The 18,630-nt window shown below is 40.0% G+C and overlaps 1 protein-coding gene across 5 annotated transcripts in view; it reads right to left on the bottom strand.

Moving 5' to 3' along the window:
* The window catches only part of nbeal1 (neurobeachin-like 1), an 83,919-nt gene that overhangs the window by 35,930 nt on the left and 29,359 nt on the right, over positions 1 to 18,630 (bottom strand). For 4 of the 5 annotated variants that reach the window (XM_072684015.1, XM_072684014.1, XM_072684013.1 and 1 more), the window contains 7 exons: positions 13,187 to 13,268; positions 12,849 to 12,976; positions 8,958 to 9,040; positions 8,478 to 8,563; positions 6,367 to 6,709; positions 4,753 to 4,859; positions 2,518 to 2,601 (listed from right to left, as the gene is read on the bottom strand). In XM_072684015.1, coding sequence (XP_072540116.1) covers positions 2,518 to 2,601; positions 4,753 to 4,859; positions 6,367 to 6,709; positions 8,478 to 8,563; positions 8,958 to 9,040; positions 12,849 to 12,976; positions 13,187 to 13,268 — 913 coding nt within the window. The remainder of the gene's footprint in view (positions 1 to 2,517; positions 2,602 to 4,752; positions 4,860 to 6,366; positions 6,710 to 8,477; positions 8,564 to 8,957; positions 9,041 to 12,848; positions 12,977 to 13,186; positions 13,269 to 18,630) is intronic. The other variant, XM_072684018.1, reaches the window with a different exon arrangement.

Raw genomic sequence — 18,630 nt, 5'->3', positions numbered from 1 at the left:
TCCTCCTGGGCCTCCCATCATAGCACTCCATTTCATTTAGATGGTGACAGGATAGCGCAAGCTGACAGTGTTATACCTTGTGTCTGCAGGACAGCTAGAATGTGGTTTAAAAGATGCCAATAATTTTGTCCAGTACACATCAGATTTACCTTAATTTTCTCTGCTTTTTTGTGTTGTTCCAATGCAAACAAAAGAAAGAATGAAAGCATTTATCAGCGCAAAAAATGTCTAGAAGATCGGATGGCCATCATTGTATTTTTGACAATATTTATCATTATTGTAAAGTTAAATCATAATGTCTCAAAATGCTTTACTGAGTATATGATGGATGTCATCAGTATGTCTAGAACAGTGAAAAACTGCATGTTTTATTTTAAGTTATATTATAATAAATTGTACTGCTAAAAATGCTAAATAAAAATTGAAAGTTGAAAATAGTCTTTAACTGTATTGAGGCTGTTAAGCGGTCTATAATTCACTTGCTTCTGTGGGTTCTTTTCTTCTTCTTTTTTTATATTTAAATATTTTAGCAATGCTCCGGACACTAAGAGCATTAACACATGTATCCTTCAAAACATGCGAATCCAGCCATCACCTCTTTTTTGCGCCATTGCTGATAAGAAAATGCAGAATCCCCAGCTCCGTCACACCAGCTAACAGATGCCTGTGCCAGCCAAAATCGCTTAAGGGGAAAGATCCACCCAATTGTGCTCTCTCAAACTTCGACCACTGATGGCAAAGGGGTGTGGCTCGGGATTCGAACTCTGTAGTGCATTAGACCACTGAGCCATTTTAGAGCCCTGCTTCTGTGGTTTCTGACACTGTATAAACACATGGTCATGTACAAAAATGGGCAGAAGTAGATGTTTACATGTCTAAACGCATAAGCGTAGCACCAGACCATGTCTTGGTTGATGGAGAACATTTGGGGTAAGAGAGAAAAGTGTGAATCTGATTATCAGCCAAACTACTGAAAGGCTTTGGAGGTTATATTTAGAGTGTGAATAGTGTAATACATCAGTGGCTGATTGTGAGTTGAAAGATATTGAGGCTCAGTAACATTTCTTTCAGTGTGTTAGTGTCACAGTTTCCTGCACTACACTATCAGGAATCTAGCCAATAGTCATAAGCACAGGGAGCTGGACAACGTAAGATTAATTTTTCCATGTGATGGCGTGAGAAGCACACACCCCCATATGAAAACAAATACCCACACAAATATACCATGGCCATCCACTCATACACAGACATACACACACACACCCAAAAATAGATCTCTGTCCAGCTATGCCCCAAACATCTCTGCTAGCCTTGATTGGTAGGTCGTGGGTCAAACGACCTGCCACTGGTAGCCTGTGTTAGCTACATCGGCTGCTACAGAGCACTACAGGAATGTGGAGCGCTGACTGGAAAAAGATGGCAACAGAAAGACACCGAAACAAAGAAAACAGCTGCAAAAAGGAGCACGAAATAAAACTATCCTTAAATCCAGATGCGGACACAAGAGACGACAGCCAACAAGCACCACTTCAGGCCACACAAGAAAACCACATTATCCCAGAACAAAACAAAAAAGGGGTGAAAAGAGAACAGAAAATATTTGAACAAGCAGGGTGAACAAAAACAATCAGTGACAGCATTAATAATAACTTAGCAGCAGGGCCACTCCATTAGAGGCCAGCCAGGTCATGGCAGTGTAACCTCTGAGACGGACTGTGTGTGTTTCTAACTGGTGCTGATTATTTATCCGTACTGCTGTTTGTGTGTAACAGCAGGTGATCAGGGCTGGAAATACAATTTATATATTAATAGTTAAGTGGAAATTTTAAATGCACACAATTTTACCCTGATCTCAAGTTTTACGTGCAGTTATGTGCTTCTTTAGTTTAGCATGGAGTATAAAACCTGGGCCAGTGCAATCTCTAGCTACAAGGCTAATGTAGCTAACAAGTAATGGACATTTATCCCCCACTAATTAGCATTGTGCAAACAGCTTAACTAAGTGTAACACATGCACCTTTGTCCATTATTACAGACACCAGTGTGTCACAGGGTGTCAGATACCACATAAAGTGTACTTGAGGTTACTAAACTATCTTGACATGGTTTGTATGCAAGTAAGCATGTGACCTTTAGGTAGGCAGTTTATACAGCGCAAATCAGTAGGGTATAAAATTCCATTACTTGTTAGCTACATTAGCCTTGTAGCGTCAGTGCAAAACTAAAGAAGCAAACTTCAGACACCAGAACCGTCTAGTCTGATCAATTGCTTTTTGGCCAAGTGGGAAAAATTGTGCAAATGTATTATTTTGCCAAACTACGCCATTACATCTGAGACTATTACGCATGCCTAATTTCTGTAAGCCAGATGAACTGTATGTAGGTGAATGTGTTTGTGGGCTTGGCCTGCTATCTGCGTGCCATCAAAAGCATGTGAAGGTTGAGACAGGGCTGTGGCCTTGTACTGGAGTGGCTCAGTGGGCGGCGGTCATGTGGCAGGTGACAGGTGGGCGGTACCTGGGTCTCACTTTCTCCTGTCAGTAACCTGTTGGTTAAATCTTTCTGCTCCTTGTCTGCTGCAGTGCACCTAGCATTTACCAACTGCAGGTGGGATCCACCACAGCAAGCACGGCACGAAGTTAGACAAGAGGAGAGGAGAGGAGTGCAGAGGGTTAAATATGAAATAAAAAAGGTCAAAAGGTAAGACAATACGATGCAGCGTGCCTCGAGTGATCCACTACTGAGGAACGTAAACATGCATTCAGTGGGAAAAACCTGCGCTTAAGAGAGAACATACAGGTTCTACGTAGACGACATAGAGTGGTAGTGACTACAACACACACACACACACACACACACACACACACACACACACACACACACACACACATCTTACAGATATACGCTTTAATACACAGGAATACACCAGCAGTCATCAGGTCACACTACACCTGTCTTACAGCGCATTTACACTGGCCCTCATGGCAGCACAACGCAGTGCAACGTATCCCATTCATTTTCAACAAGAACCTCAGTCAGACGCAGTCACGCAGTGCATGATAGGTCTGGTACGACAGACAGTGGAGATATATATTTGAGTAGAGCTGAACCTTATGCAAATAAATCTACCAGGGCAAACGCTGAAGGCAGGCGGTGTCTGTGTGGTAAGTGTGGCTGGCCAAGAAATAGTACACCGGCCATTGTCCTTCTAGTGTCTGAACTGTAAAGTGGAATACTTCACAATTCAGACACTAGTAGGACAATGGCCAGTGTACTCTATAGTTTCCTAAAGTGATTCTGAGGGCACCACAGCCTCACCACACTTGTAATTCGTCACCATCATGCAACCACGTGTATCTTCAAAACAGCAGCTTTACAGGAGGACGATAAAAACTTCCAAAAGACATTGGCAAAAGCTCAAATATTTAAACAGATGATTTGTTTGGATGTTAATATACTGAAATTACTGATTATCAACATATCAGGTATTTGTAGATGTACTCAAAATCTTAACCTTATCAGTGTTTCAGTAAGGTTTTAAAATTACATTAATCATGTTTATTAAATAGACTTTTTTTCTAAGAAATAAGAAGCAACAATTTCACAAATACTGACTGAGCATGACTAAACTTCAACTGGATTGCTTAGGGAAAGCCCATGTACGTTGCTGAGTGAAGAGGGGGGTGTTTTCATGTAGCCATGCCAGACCAGCGTAAATGCAACTTGTTTGCAGTACAGTTCAGTGATTTCCCTGCTCAAACATGCTAATTAAACGTGGCACCATTAGGCAGGAACATACCCCACACAAACCTGCAACTGTAAACGAATAAGCCCACAGTCTGGTGCATCACATTCAAGGTGTATATAGACATACACCATACACAGAGCTATATACAGACAGTGAATATATGGACAGTCAATTATGAATTCTCTGACAAAGGTAAAATGTGGCATGCGAAGAGCTATAACCAACAGCATGCCTTCCATGGTTTTATTTGACATTATTGTCATGTTAATATAAAGCATTTCAGATGCAACTTTATTAATATATATTGTACAGACCTTTTCTCTCAATTCCAGAATGTGTTTGGCAAAGTCTGTAAAGTGTCCAACAGTGGTAGCTTGCCGAGCTCGGGTAATCAATAGCCCGGAGCTCTAACCGCTGAGCCACCACTGCCCCATAATGGGGATGGGGAAAGCCACTGTGGTGCACAAGTTGTGCTACTGCGTACTTTTTATTATCGACACCAGAAAGTTCTTGATGCTCTTCTCAGGTGCTCGACCACGCATGCTACACTTCCTTCGAAGCCAAGTCAGACTACCTGCTGCATGACTTCTCTACCTTTCATTTCAATTAAAGGCTCTCAGACATTCATACTAATATGATAACCGTTAAGGAGTGTGTGCTGCTTTACCGGTTATATTAATAAATAAATGAATTAATTAATAAATAAATAAAAATAGACGGTAGGATGGAGTTTGATGAATCCCTAAGAATGAGGCCACACAAGAAAAACATTAGGTTTGCATTTGTATACTTGCATGGGGTACCATCTGACTTTATTGAGGAGCTGAATCAAGAACATGAGTAGGGAAAATCACAGAACTGTGCCAGAATAAAGTCATTTAGGACCTTAACTGTAAGCTCCTAGTGTACGTTCTCCAAGTAACAGCAGTAGCAGCAGCAGCAGCAGCATTAGCAGCCTGCTTTACAGCCTTTCTAATTCTGAATGTGTCTCCATTCCAGCTCACCTTGCTGTTCTGTAGCAGACGCGTCAGGTGCTCAAAACAGTTGCTGTTGAGGAAGATGGCTTGCAGGACGGGCCTATCAGAGCACTCAAACATGTCCTGGATGGTTTCTGAAAGAACCAGAATGAAGGAGAGGAGAATAGGAGGAGAACAGGAATGTATAAAAGAACAGAGGAGAACAGGTGAGAGAAGTAGATTAGGAACATTAAAAAAAATCTAATGCAGAGGGACTTTTACTACGGTTTCTTAACTATAATCATTTGTCCCTTTATTAAATGTTTTAACATTAATATGAGATAAAATAAAAAATCTAGTCTTTTGTAGCCAATAAAACAAAAGAATGATGAACTGATGCATAATAACATAAATAATTTATTCTGAACCAGTCTGGCAATTTCTGAAGTAATCAGTAAACAGATGTTCAGGAATATATATATATATATATATAGGCCGATTTACGCATCTGCATAGAGTCTACGCCTTAGCCTATGCATAGCCACGTACCCTATGCTGTACCTTACGCTCTCCATACATGTAATTACATGTCGCGACAACACAGACCGCAACAACTGTGATTGGTCCACTTGATGTTATCACATTTCTGCCTTTACCCCCCATTTATGAATTATATATATATATATATATATATATATATATATATATATATATATATATATTATTATTTTTTTTATTTTTTTTTTTACATTTATTACATGTCTTCTGCACATGTCTCCTGAAGTTCGCATCACCTCTTCTCGAACTGCCACTGATGCACCATTGCTAGGCAGCCAGCGCGCTCTGAGAAAAGTGCGGCTCTCCAGCGCCGATGCATCAGCTAAAAGACGCCTGAGCAGACCAATATCACACTAGGAGTGATGTGGGGAGGATGGGCCACCAAAACATCCCTGGGAGAGCAAGGTCAATTGTGCTCTCTCGAACTCCGGCTGTTGATGGCAAGCAGCATGATCCTGGATCTCCAGTGCCTTGGTCCACTGGGTCACTCAGAGCCTTCACCACCATTTTTAAATTTTGTTGGACAAACATGATTGTGTTTGTGATCTGCGACTATTCGTCTCGCAATCCATAATCCATCAAATTTACCTGCACTGCCTCATCCAGGTCGCACAAGCTCAGAAAGTGAACTCTCCTTCTGCCTCGGCTCAATGGCCATACGGAACAGCTCCTCTTCTATGAGCCTTTACTTCAAGAACTCAAACGTTCCTCAACACTCTAAAAGGCAGCTGTAAAACTTTTGGAATATCTTCCTATGAAATCTGGTTCCTCAGAACCCCCATTTTAAAAAACGTTAAGGTTCCTGGAGGACATTTATGCTACTGTATTTGGATAGCCAACTATGACAAACTTCTTGAAATGATCTCACTGAAATAAACATATTTAACATAACGTATTGCTTCTCTTTCGTATTTTTCTTATTTTGTATGCACATATTTTGCACAATGCTAATAGGGTACAAGCTTTCATTACATTTTAGCCTCATATATCCAGTACAAAACTAAAGAAGTGTACTTCAGACTGACTGACTATGTAACAACTAAATAACAATTCCTTTAAAATTCTCTTGGCACGCCACTTCAATGGAACCGCAGCTTCACTCACCAAGCATGTTGACCTGCAGAGCCACGAAGCGGCTCTCCCAGTGGCGTGAGCGAGGCGGGGCCGGGCGACCTTTGACTTGTGCGGAGGCGGCTGGGTCGGAGTTGAGCAGTTTAAAGTAGCTCTCGAGCACAGAGCTGATTTCTACCTGCCGCTGGTCAGAGCTGCTGGCCAGGAGGCTGTGCACCACCTCCCGTAGGCAGGCGAGGGTCAGCAGGGCCTTGCGGTCTGGAGCCTCACTGTCCCAGTCCTCTCCATCGCTAACAACACCCATACACTCACCATCCCCCAAGACAGCTAGCAACACCTCCAGAGTTGCAGGAGAGATCGCCAAGAGAGCATTACGCTGTGGTAGAGGGGAAGAGGAGGGAGGGAATCTAAATTAGAATCTTCTCCGTCACAAAGTACATGGCAGACAGATTTTTTTCTTTCCTTAGAGATCAAAAGTTTAAATGGCTTGCTCTGATCTACGACCAGCTTGGCTGTGGATACATACATTATACAGCATGCAAAGGTGTGGCCACCCCAGGTCAAAATCTCTGTTACTATGAATAGTTAAGTGAGTAGAAGACGAACAAAACCCCAAAAGGCAGGAGGTTAAAGCTGAAACACTAGAAAAAGAGTAGAGACACTGTACAAAACTGTAAAGTGAAAAAGGAAAGATTTAGGTCCTTAATTAGCTTAGTAATGTTATTTCTCATTAACAGTCATTGTTAGAAAAGGCCAGAGGATGCAAATTTCAAAGCTTTACTCGGGTCCTCAAACCCTGTCGCAACAATCAACAGCCACAGGTGCGACAGCAGCTGCCTAGCACTCTGAAAACTAAAGTTACTGATGCCCACAAAGAAGAAGAAGGCTTTAAGAAGATTGCAAAGTGATTTCAATGAGCCAAATTCTCAGTTCACAATGCAAGAAATGTAAGAAATGGTAGTTAACAGGAACAAGTAGAATTACTTAGAAAATCAAGAATTGCCACAAAGGTATGTGAAAAAACAGCAAAAGATCTTCAGGACAATCTAGCAGATTCTGGAGTGGTTGTGCATGGTTCTACTGGGCAGAGACAACGCAGAAAACCTTTTCTACATCCTCACCACAAAACACAACTGAGGCATTTTGGAAACAAGTCCTGAGGATTGAAGAAGTACAAATAGAAAAACTGGGCTGCTATGAGCCAAAGTAGGTATGTTTTAAAAAAAAAATCTCTTCTAACTGGGAAGCACAGGGGAGGCTTTTTTATGCTTTGACCTTGTGCTGCAGCAAGTGGTACAATGGACATTTCACAGATAGGAGGGAAGAATGCACCCATTTACCAGTAAATCCTGGAAGCAAATATCCCTGTCTGTATAAAAAATGTGAAAATAAACATAGGATGGCTTCTACTGCAGGGTAATGATCCTAAACACACCTCAAAATCCACAGTGGACTACCTCAAGAGGCATGAGCCGAAGGTTTCACCACGGCCCTCACAGTTCCCTAACTACATTATCATCCAAGTAGACCGCCATTAAAAGACTGCCCATGAAACAGCCCAAGAAACTCACTGCCCAAGAAACTCACAGACAAACAAGACTTTTGTAGGGCAGAAAAGCCAAAAATCCCCCAAACAAGAACTGAAAGACTCCAAAAAAAGGCTACAAAAAGCATTTACAAATACTTGCCAAATGGTGTCACTAAGTACTGCTCATGTAGGGTCCCCAAACTTTTTTTCAGGCCTTTCCACATTTTTTGCAATTATTAAAGTGTAAAAGATAATAAAAAGTTCATCTTGTATAAAAATAACTCCATAGCCTTTGAAAAATCAGGTTTTTATTTCTCTTAGCCTTTTAACTATTAACAGAAGAGTAGTTAAGAAGGTTTAGAAAGTTAAGAAGCCTTTTTTCTTCTCCTGTATAGTTACCAGTATGGTGAAACAAGGCTTTTGAGATATATATATATATATATATATATATATATATATATATATATATATATATATATATATATATATATATATATATATGTGTGTGTGTGTGTGTGTGTGTGTGAGTGAAATGAGGGGAACAGGGCTAAACTAATAGGAAAGAGGAATCAGCTGTTTATGTAGCATAGGTGCACACGTGTAGCTCCACCCTCACCTGCCCTCCTGCAACTATGGCCCCAAACAGGTGCAGAAGACAACACTTCAGACTGTCCTTCAGGTGCTCGCTCTCTTGGAAACACTCTGAGAACAGACACACACACACACACACACACACACACACACACACACACACACACAATGTACTGCTGCAGGTGTTTTATTATCTATGCAAAAAAAGAGACATCAGTTTTACATGCCCTCTAGAGCTGCTGCAATCAATGGCTCCTCTGTGTGTGACGGTAGAGAGACGGGCAGCGCACACACACACACACACACACACACAAACACACACACTCTCAAACTTCTCACATAACGCTTTAGCAGTCTCTCACATAGTTCTGTGGTTTGTGCAGCAGTAGAAATGCTATCAGTAGATCAGAGAAACACAAACCCAGAAAGCCCAGAGAGACCTACAGACAAAGAGACGGAGGGATAAACAGATCACTGATGAACAGATAGACAAACAGATACTCACGGTAGAAAAACGGAACGAATTCCACAGTGAGGGGAGCCGCTTTAAACTTCTGTCTGCTCTTCTCTACGGCACCCAGCTGCTGCCTACACACACACACACACACACACACACACACACACGTATACAGTAAGCATACAGGCTAGACTTAGGATTTTACTTCAAATTCTAAATACAAAATCATAAACAGTTGTGTGCAAAAGTTTGGGTACCCCTACTCAAATGACATGGTTTTGTCCTTAGGTCTGCTACACAGACAATGTTCTGAGCACATCTGAACACACTAGTACTATTTGCATAATTGAACACTGAACAATAAAACATTTATCGTGACTACAAAGATTGTGAGATATTTCCATACAGTCATGTGAAAAAGTTAGGACACCATCTAACAAAAGCTTTGACTTTAATATATTTAAACATCTGGACATCTGGACATATAACTGAAGAAATGTCTTCTCAAATTCATTTGTAAAATGGGATTAATAGAAAAGCGATTTTCCCATCACCTCCCAATCCATGACACTTCATGCATCACAGCTGATATGGGTTCTTGAACTCAAATGCTGTGTCTGGTTTACACCAAACATGTCCTCGGTCACTATGTTCCAAATAATTCAGCTTTGGATTTATTTCTCTAAAAGCACACTGTTCTGGTCTTGGTCTTCTCTGGAAAACTTTAGTCTTGATCTGACCCTTTGTTTTTGACACCTCCAATAAAAAATGTGTGTGTGGTCTGGTTGTCATGGTAGATGCTGTACTTTGACTTCAGCTGTGGCAAGAGCTTCCTGTAGATCCAGTGAGGACATTTGGACTGAACTCGCTAGGACAGCTTGACCATGTTGGCAGTTGTTGGAAAGTGGAATTGCTGATCTCAAAGTGTTTTCAAAGATCTTTTTAAATCCCCTCCCAGACTCTTCTGCATTTATAGCCTTCCTTCTGAAGACCTCAGAAAGCTCTTTGGATCTAGCCATGGTAATAACACTCACTTTACCAATCAAGAGCAAACCAAACTAAATGTCTAAGACTATCCTCTCTAATCCTCTCTAATGACGTTCAAATCATCTGCAGCTGATGTGCTGCACCTGATTTTAAGTAGTAATACATGGGGGGGGGTATTTGTATTCATTACAAATACTTGTATGACTGTATGTCATACATTTTTCACCCAAATTCCCCCCAAATAAATTCAGTAAATAGAAAATGTACAAATGTCTTGCTGATCAAACAGAGAAAACAGAGCTGCCAGAGATGCTGTTTGCCATCAAAAGACACAGAATGTACATATTAGCTCCAAGGCCGTTTGAGTCATTTACGGTAGTAGCTGAATAAGGCTTTCAGATTAATAACTGAGTAATAAGCATTTACATTACATTTACAACGACACAGAACAGAAACAAGAACCTTTATATTAAAGCATTATGTTAAAATGTCTTTGGTTGGGGTTGATTTTCATGTGACCCCACCAATGGTTAGTAAATTTCTCCTCGTCCCATAGACTGTTCATGCTGCGGCTTCAACTCCCTGCCAAGTTATCACATTATAGTCTGACCGTTGGTCAATGAAAAAGTTGCCTAATTAGTTTTAAAATGTGATGAGTGTGTCTGTGTGCCTCCATCCAAGACAAATCCAGTGGAAGTGGAATACTGCTGTAGAAAACTGTAGTACAAACCTACAAACTGTAGTAACATCAGTAATAAAAAGGAGTAGTGAAACTTTTATAGTTTTCTTGGAGTGAGGTTCAGGTTGGTCTAGCCAAGGGTAGTGGGTTTAGGGTTAGTGTCATTAATTTATTATTTATTAATTTATGTTTTGTTCAGACAGTATTAGTATTCCTACAGTATTACTGCAAACAACACAGTATGCTAAAAGCTATGCGACTCCTTCACTGTGTGCTATGTGGTTCAAAGCATAAGCTTAAATTTTAGAAATACAGACACTTATGTGAGGACAACCACTGAAATTCCTCTCGGATACTACTGAATAAAAGCCGAAGGGAATTATGATCAAACCCTTGCCATGATCGAATGCAACCGCATTAACACTCCACAACATAATATCATAACACATAAAAATATAAAAGCTCCTAAGCAGAACTAGATCAAAAGGACCATGTTTATTTAGCACCCATGTTGATATGTGTAACTTCAGTCATGATTTAGCCTTGATTTTAACTTTACTGACCAATTCCTCTTATTGCCCTTTTACTTTTCCTCAGTTCTTGTCCGTGTTTTAGTGAAAGTTTCCTCTACGCTCCTCTACGCTCTCACCACGCACACACCAGGGCACAGTTCACAGTTCATCTACTGATTTGCTGTTGCTATGGGTTGTATCCTTTAATCTCTAACAAGGAAAATGTGAGAAATGGCAAGTGTGGCAGGAGAATAGAGCTCCTTTTAATCACTGCCAAGAGAGTTATGTGAGAGTTGGCAGCCTGCCACAGCTAGACATATGATTTTCTTTTTTTTTTTCTTTTTTTTAAGTTTATATGTCTTGGTGTAAGGAGCCTAGAGTTAGCTATCTAATTAGCTTACCTTTGACATTTTCCACAACTAGGTAATGCATCATTTCTTTGGAATACGGATTTTCTGCACCTAAACATTTTTAGTTCGAATAGTGTTAAAGACCACTGTCAAATAACAAGCTGCAGCTACTTACTAGTAAAACTCAATATAGTAGATGTAGATGTAGATGCCTGGAATACATTAAATCTAGTTAATTCATATCAAATTAAATTAATTAAATGAATCCCTTTATAAACAGTTCTAGCTGGAGTCGGCAGGACTTTGAGAGTCAGGGCTGACTCCAGAAATTCCGGAGTTGTGCATCAGTAGATGTAGTTTTTACCAACAAGCTGATTGTCTCCTGTTACTGAAGGGCAGGACATTTCATAGTACAGTCGAAATGCTGAGCCTTGCAAGCTTTTGGAAACTGCATTTTCCAGCCATGTGCCCAGGATCTACTTATAATATCTCTGCATTAGTCAGGATTTGATGCTAGTGTCGCAGTCCAGTGGTACTGTGTTTCCTTGATGGCTTTTTAGCTGTACATGCAGAAAGAAAAAAAGAAAAAAGAAAAACAGGGCAAAGTACAGCAATACAGCACTTCACTTCTAATGAATTACGAACGACAGGGAGATTCCTGCACAGGCGCTAGCAAAGTCCAGAACACACAGAGTCAATAATCTCCAGTAAACACCAAGAAACGTAAACACTGTGTGTGTGTGTGTGTGTGTGTGTGTGCTGTAGTGCTGGAGCAGTGTGAACGGTGGGGAATCTCTAGAGTACCCTCCCATTCAGACTGGTCTATGTGGCTTGTGACTTCTTTTACTGAAACATTACAAAGCTGACAGACCACATTGGGTGTATGGCTGAGGATGATGGTGCTTTAAAGGACACCACAGATGTTATGGTGTTTAGCAGGAAAGTGTTGGTGTTTAGTTGGAGAAAGATGGTGCATAGCTAGAGAATGGTAGTGTTTAGCTGGAGAATGATGATGTATGGCTGGAAAATGATGGCAGTAAATGGGAAACAATTGGTGTTTAGTTGGAGAATGAAGGTATTTGGTAGGAAAATGAAGAAAGCGGTTGGTTGCAGAATGAGAATCCCAGTGTGATCTGGATAATGATGGTGTTTAAATGGAGAACAATACTGCTTGGTTGGACAATGATGGCATTTGGTGGAGAGTGACTGGCATTGTGTTTGGCTTTTAAAATGTGGTGTCTGAGTGATGGGGAGTGATGTGAAAATGTTGGTATTGTACCTGCAACTTGGCTTCAGTCAGAAATTCTGCTTTGTGCTATTTAACAACAGAGCTATGTGGCCGTACCCATTTATGTGGTAATCCAAACTTTCGGTGTATGTGTGTGTGTGTGTGTGGTGGGTTTATAAATACCCATGTATTCGATGTCTCCAGTTGTGATATGGGTCATACAGACTCTCACAGAAGGCCAAAGCATGACGAACAAATTCCTCAGCTTGAGTCTGATCAGCCAGCTCCTTTTCTTTAGTCTTACTCTTCAGCTGGGGAGAAACATCCAACCATTAAAAACCAAACCACTGGATTCTAGTCTATACCAAATTAGAAGCAGAGGAACAGTAATTAAGTTGTTATTAACAATAACAGAAGTTGAGTTCTCGCTTAGTTTACAGACGTTTGCACACATACACATGACTAGATAGAGATATGGACAGACAGACAGACAAAGTTTGTTGAAATTTAGAAAGTACTACCTGCTGGATGTAGAGCGTTGTCATGGTGATGATTTGATTAATGTAGGAGCAGGTGCCAATCTCCTCCACATTAGACAAGTTCCTGTCCAAGAAAATCACACACACGTCAGTTCAGAGTGTGCACGCTCATGCTGTGGAGTGACAGGTCATTAGTTCCAGCAGTCAGTGGCTTTCTCCAGCCATGAATATCATTTTTTTCTCTCTCACACACACACACACACACACACACACACACACACACACACACACACACACACACACACACACACACACACACATAGGATGCAGCTGGCCTGGGTCTGGGGCGGCATGTGAGATGGTCTGGAGAAGAATGTGTCGGAGTGTGTGTGTGTGTGTGTGTGTGTGTGTGTGTGTGTGTATGTGTGGTGAGGCAATGGAAATGTTCTCTTCTCCAGAGAATTCATGTAGAAAATACAGAACTTCCAAGAGTAAGTAAAAATAAAGCATGACTGTGTGTGTGTGTGTGTGTGTGTGTGTGTGTGTGTGTGTGTGCGTGTCTGTGGTCTATGCATGCCTACATTTATATGCAAAAGTTTGGGCACTCTTGCTTAAATGGTAATTGTAAATAAATGAAAAAATCTCTGCAGACTACAAATACATTTAATTGCAAAATTACTTGCTTAATTAAATTGAACATATTGGAAAAACAAATGCTGTGTGCACAAAGATTGCGGTACATTTAGCATGTTACTAGATTTTATATATTTCAATATGTTTATTTCAGCAAATATGTAATATGTATAACATCTGTCCTGAGTTTTTAAAATCTATTTTCACTTTTAAAAAAGCCCCCCAAGGTTTTGCAAAAGACTGTATGTAATCATTATTTGTAAGAATCCTTACTTTTAAAGACACATGGTACAAAACAACAGAAAAAAAAACCACCATGCCATTCATTACGACCATGGTTCTTGACGTAGAGTCTACGGACCCCAGGGGTCCACAATGTATAACCTTGGGAAACTGTGATTGATTGAGCACTCAGGAAATCATCAACAAAAAAACAACAACTAAATTTAAAAGTACAGCATCTACTACATTACAGTTTAGTAAGAACAGTGACAAGGCCACGCAGTTCTTGCAACAGCAGCCAAGCTACATCTGGGTAAAAGCACCCTGACTGCAACAATCATACAAGAATTTTCAGAAGCAAGACTGAGGAAAAGAATCTCCAGGAAAAAATGAATACTGAGCCTGAGAAGCATTCATAGCTCAGCAGATTGCTGTCAAAAGCTATCAATGCAGAAGTGCTTGTGCTCCTATCAAAAAACAGGGTCAAGTGCAAAAACGCAAATGACATACTATTCATTTTCTTAGTGAAAATAGGTAAATAAGTCTACTAACTAATTAAATATCGAGGAAACACGTTTCTTTCCATAAATTTACAATTTCTACTTGTTTACAAAAAGTAATATCTGCTGTAAACGCAGACATGATTATTTTCAGTGCTTTTGAAATTTTGAAATAAGACAGCCCTGTCAATTCTTTGCGAGCTGACTCTGTCTAAAAAACGTAGTCGTCCAGCTTTTCCTATCCTTCTTACATTACTGAGGAACACCTCAGTAACACTGCCCCTCTCTTGAGTATCTCTAATCACAGCACAAGATCTACTATAGAGGAAGAAAATGCTGCACTTTATTTTTTTTTTTACACTACATATTTTTTTTCCACAAGAGCTTGACCTGCTAGCATCAAGAGCCAAACCTGTGATATGTGATGTGCTCTGTTGTGGGTGGCACAGACCAGCAAATTTTATATTTGCTAGCAACAGTTCTAGCAACCAGCTAAGGTTCGGGGGGAAAACAAAACAAAACAAAACAAAAAACACCTGTGCTAACCGGCTCACCAAAGGGACTTGCTGTGGCTTTCCTACTTACTGCCCTGATTGGCCCTAATTGTGCAGGCTTGTTAACTAAAAATCAGCTTTTGAGCTGATGGTGTGGCGAACGGGAGCACAGTGACCTGTTATCAGTGCGTTTCTGACTTGTGCCACAGGTTTATTCTCTCCTGTAGTATGTATTTGATTTTGTCATCATGAGCTTCAGGAACTAGAACAAGATTCTCCAGCCCTAGCTTAGCATGACTTGCTGGGCTAGCGTTAGCTTCAGTTAACTCATGCTTATGCTTTTCTCTCTTTTGGGAAACAGGATTGTTGGGTCAGGGTTAGCAGTGGCTTATTATAATCATTTAAATGAACAGGCACTCATCAAACCCACTGTTCTGAACAGGGCTGATTAGGCAGTGTGAGAGGGGTGCTGTGGTCCTTTTATAATTTATTTTAATCTAATTTAATAGGTAATTAGTTGGTGACGTCATCAAATGTGTTTTTTGTGCCAACTAGAAACAGCTTGAGATGAATGTGAACTGCAGATTAACTGCCAAAGTGTATCAATAACAGTTAACATTTTTAGTGTCTTCATTGTTTGTTAGCAAATGCATAAAACAACATCAAGCTAAATTTAAAAGCTGATAGCTACATAAGAGGTATTTGTTAATTAAGCGACTAATAAGCCAAATGATCAACAATCGGCAGATCAAAATAGTTGTTTGTGTGTGTGTGTGTGTGTGTGTGTGTGTGTGTATATATATATATATATATATATATATATATATATATATATATATATATATATATATATATATATATATATATATATATATATATACACAAAAAAACAATACACAAAAAAACTATTTACAGGAATGCCAAACTGCTTGTAAAACGGTCTGTTGTGAAACTAAAAGCTTTACAAATGAGTTCTGGCGTACCACACTGTGTCATGTCACGTATGGTGTAAAATGGGCTCAACAGACATGGTCAAAAAACAATGTTTTGACAAAGTGTATTTTATTGATGTGCCACTGATGTTCAGAATTATTTTATAACACAGTCAAGCAAATGAACACAATGAGTGTGAGCATGTGCGTTTCTGTTAGAGCATGAGATTTTGACAGCAGGTGTTCAGGGTGGAAAGCACCTGTGGCTCCAGCAGCATTAAACATTAAAACAGAGCAAGAGGAGCTCAGTTCATTTCACCTGAGCCAGCCTTCACCTGATCCCCACCCCTAGCCCTGTCGCCCCCCCAAAACCCCTCCTCCCCACACTCACACACACTCACACACACTCACACACACACACACACACACACACACACACACACACACACACACACACACACACACACACACTCACGTATGCATTCTGTGCACTCTAGCCTGCTGGGAAATCACCCTTCGCAGCGCTGAGCTGTTGTAGGCCATCTGGACGTGTTCATGGATGAAATAACAGTCAACGTAATCTCATGCAAAAGTGCTGCTCTGTTGCCACATAAGCAAATTTAAAAAGGAATGATACAAATTATAGCAAGGTCTCATCTAACCGTCAGCAGAAGCCGCAGTGACGATGCCGTTTATTACCCCCAAAGGGCTTCCAGGAGTCTATAATGTATTCCCAGAGGGTCAGAGAGATTTTACATGTAAACTTGATATGAATGTCACTTCACTCGATTTCAAGCGCAACAACAACAACAACATTATGCCTGGTTTTAGTGAAAACAGCGATGGCAGACCAGTCTGTAGGCTGTGTCTAAAACTTGAAGGCAGCTGCCTTGCCTTGCCGCTTATGCTGCCTCATTAATCAGTGCCTTATAATCAGTGCAGAGTAGTGCTGAATATGTTGCAATGTAGCCAAGGTACTGATGGATCTGGCTGCAACAAACTACTATTTTAATAGTCGAAAAATCTATAGAATATTTGAATAAATAATTGATTATTCATATTCATATTATGAATCGCGCTATTACCAAATAACTCTTCTGTAGCTATCAGCTTTAAATTTAGCCTGAGTCTGTTTTATGCATTTGCTAACTAACAAAGGTATTAATAAGGTATAAACCTTATTAAGGTTGTGCAAAGGAGCAGCAATAAAATCTAACAAAAGATCTGCCTGGAACATTTTGTAGACCCACCTCTGCTAGCCATGTAACCAGCAAGCTGACTGGCTCTTTTTGTTAAAGAACAGGACTTTATCAGTAAACAGATGTCATGTTGAGTGCTATGAGAACTCCCATTCATATTTTCACTAGTGGCCAGTCTCCTCATTTTTCATGTCACCAACTTATCGACTATTAAATTAACTTATTTAGTCGACAATTTTTATTTACCTAGCCTAGTTAGCATTACCATTATACACTCAATATGTATTTTTAAAGTAGCACTATCCAAAAATTAGCATTCCTTGCTTCTGGCATTCCTAGGCTCCTCCTACAGTTGGGAAGTGTAATTCCTGTTTTAAGCCACCACTAAAGGACACGCTTTTCACATGCATTTCTGAACAAGCTGAGAGATACAGACCAGTCACTGAAAGTGAAAGAGACAATATTACAAGATTTTATATACGAATATGACTCAAGAAGCGCAGCATTATACAGTTCTCACAACAGTTTACAGAATGCAGTTTGCAGCTTGCTGAGCTCTGAGCAGCAATGATGGAGGCGCTCTGCCTGTTAGAGGTTAGTAGAGCATCAACATGATTTTAAAGCTGTTATTTAAAATCAAAAGTGCTCCATAAAAGTTGCTTTAAAGTTAAGATGCAGAACTTTTTAATAAACAAAATGTGATATTTTACATAAATACATTATTTACCTCACAATGAAAAAAAAAAAAAATCCAATAGGATGAAAGCTCCACTAGCAGTTTATGTCACAAATAGCCTGAAATTGCGGGTACTTTCTGCCTTTTCTCCTTTCACATCGAGATGGCTTTGATGCACAGGATTACAGTAAATGAAAGGCATTGAAGAATATATCTATGCTGCTTTTAGGAAATGATCAAAATGAGGAACCTTAGCAGACTTAGCCGTTTTTGTTTTATGAAAACATTTGTTTCGGACTTGCCAGGGTGCCTTTCTACCTTTGAATACTGTCTGAGTAGGCGGTATTTGTTATGTAAACTGTCTCAAGGTTCTAGCAAACAAGGATATGGCATTCGCCAAGCTACATCTGGGTACAAAGCACCCTGATTATACCAGCAAAACAAAAGAGAGGGCAGAAAAAACTAATTCTATGTCTGGACACAATTAGCAGGTCAGCAGATCACTGCAGACATGCTCCTGCTCTCAAATAAATATTGTTGAGCGCAAAAGTTGGGGCACCCTTTTTAAATAATACAAGTAAACTCTCTACAAAACAGCACAAATAGATATTATAGGTAATGTACATGCAATTTGTGTTTATTTGCAGAAGTTAACCTTACAAATAAAAACAAATAACAAAAAGTTTCATAACCTTGGTCAACCTTGCTCCATAATACATAGTGAGATAAGAGAGTTAAGAGAGAGATAAGAGAGCAAGGCATTTAACCCCAAGAACACTAAAACAACTGTTAAACATGGTGGTGGTAGCATCATTCTCTGGAGCTGTTCC

The sequence above is a fragment of the Salminus brasiliensis genome, chromosome 7 (assembly GCF_030463535.1).
Source record: "Salminus brasiliensis chromosome 7, fSalBra1.hap2, whole genome shotgun sequence".
NCBI classification, from domain to species: Eukaryota; Metazoa; Chordata; class Actinopteri; order Characiformes; family Bryconidae; genus Salminus; species Salminus brasiliensis.
The sequence above is the reverse complement of the archived record's forward strand: the minus strand, read 5'-3'. Positions and strand labels throughout refer to the sequence as shown.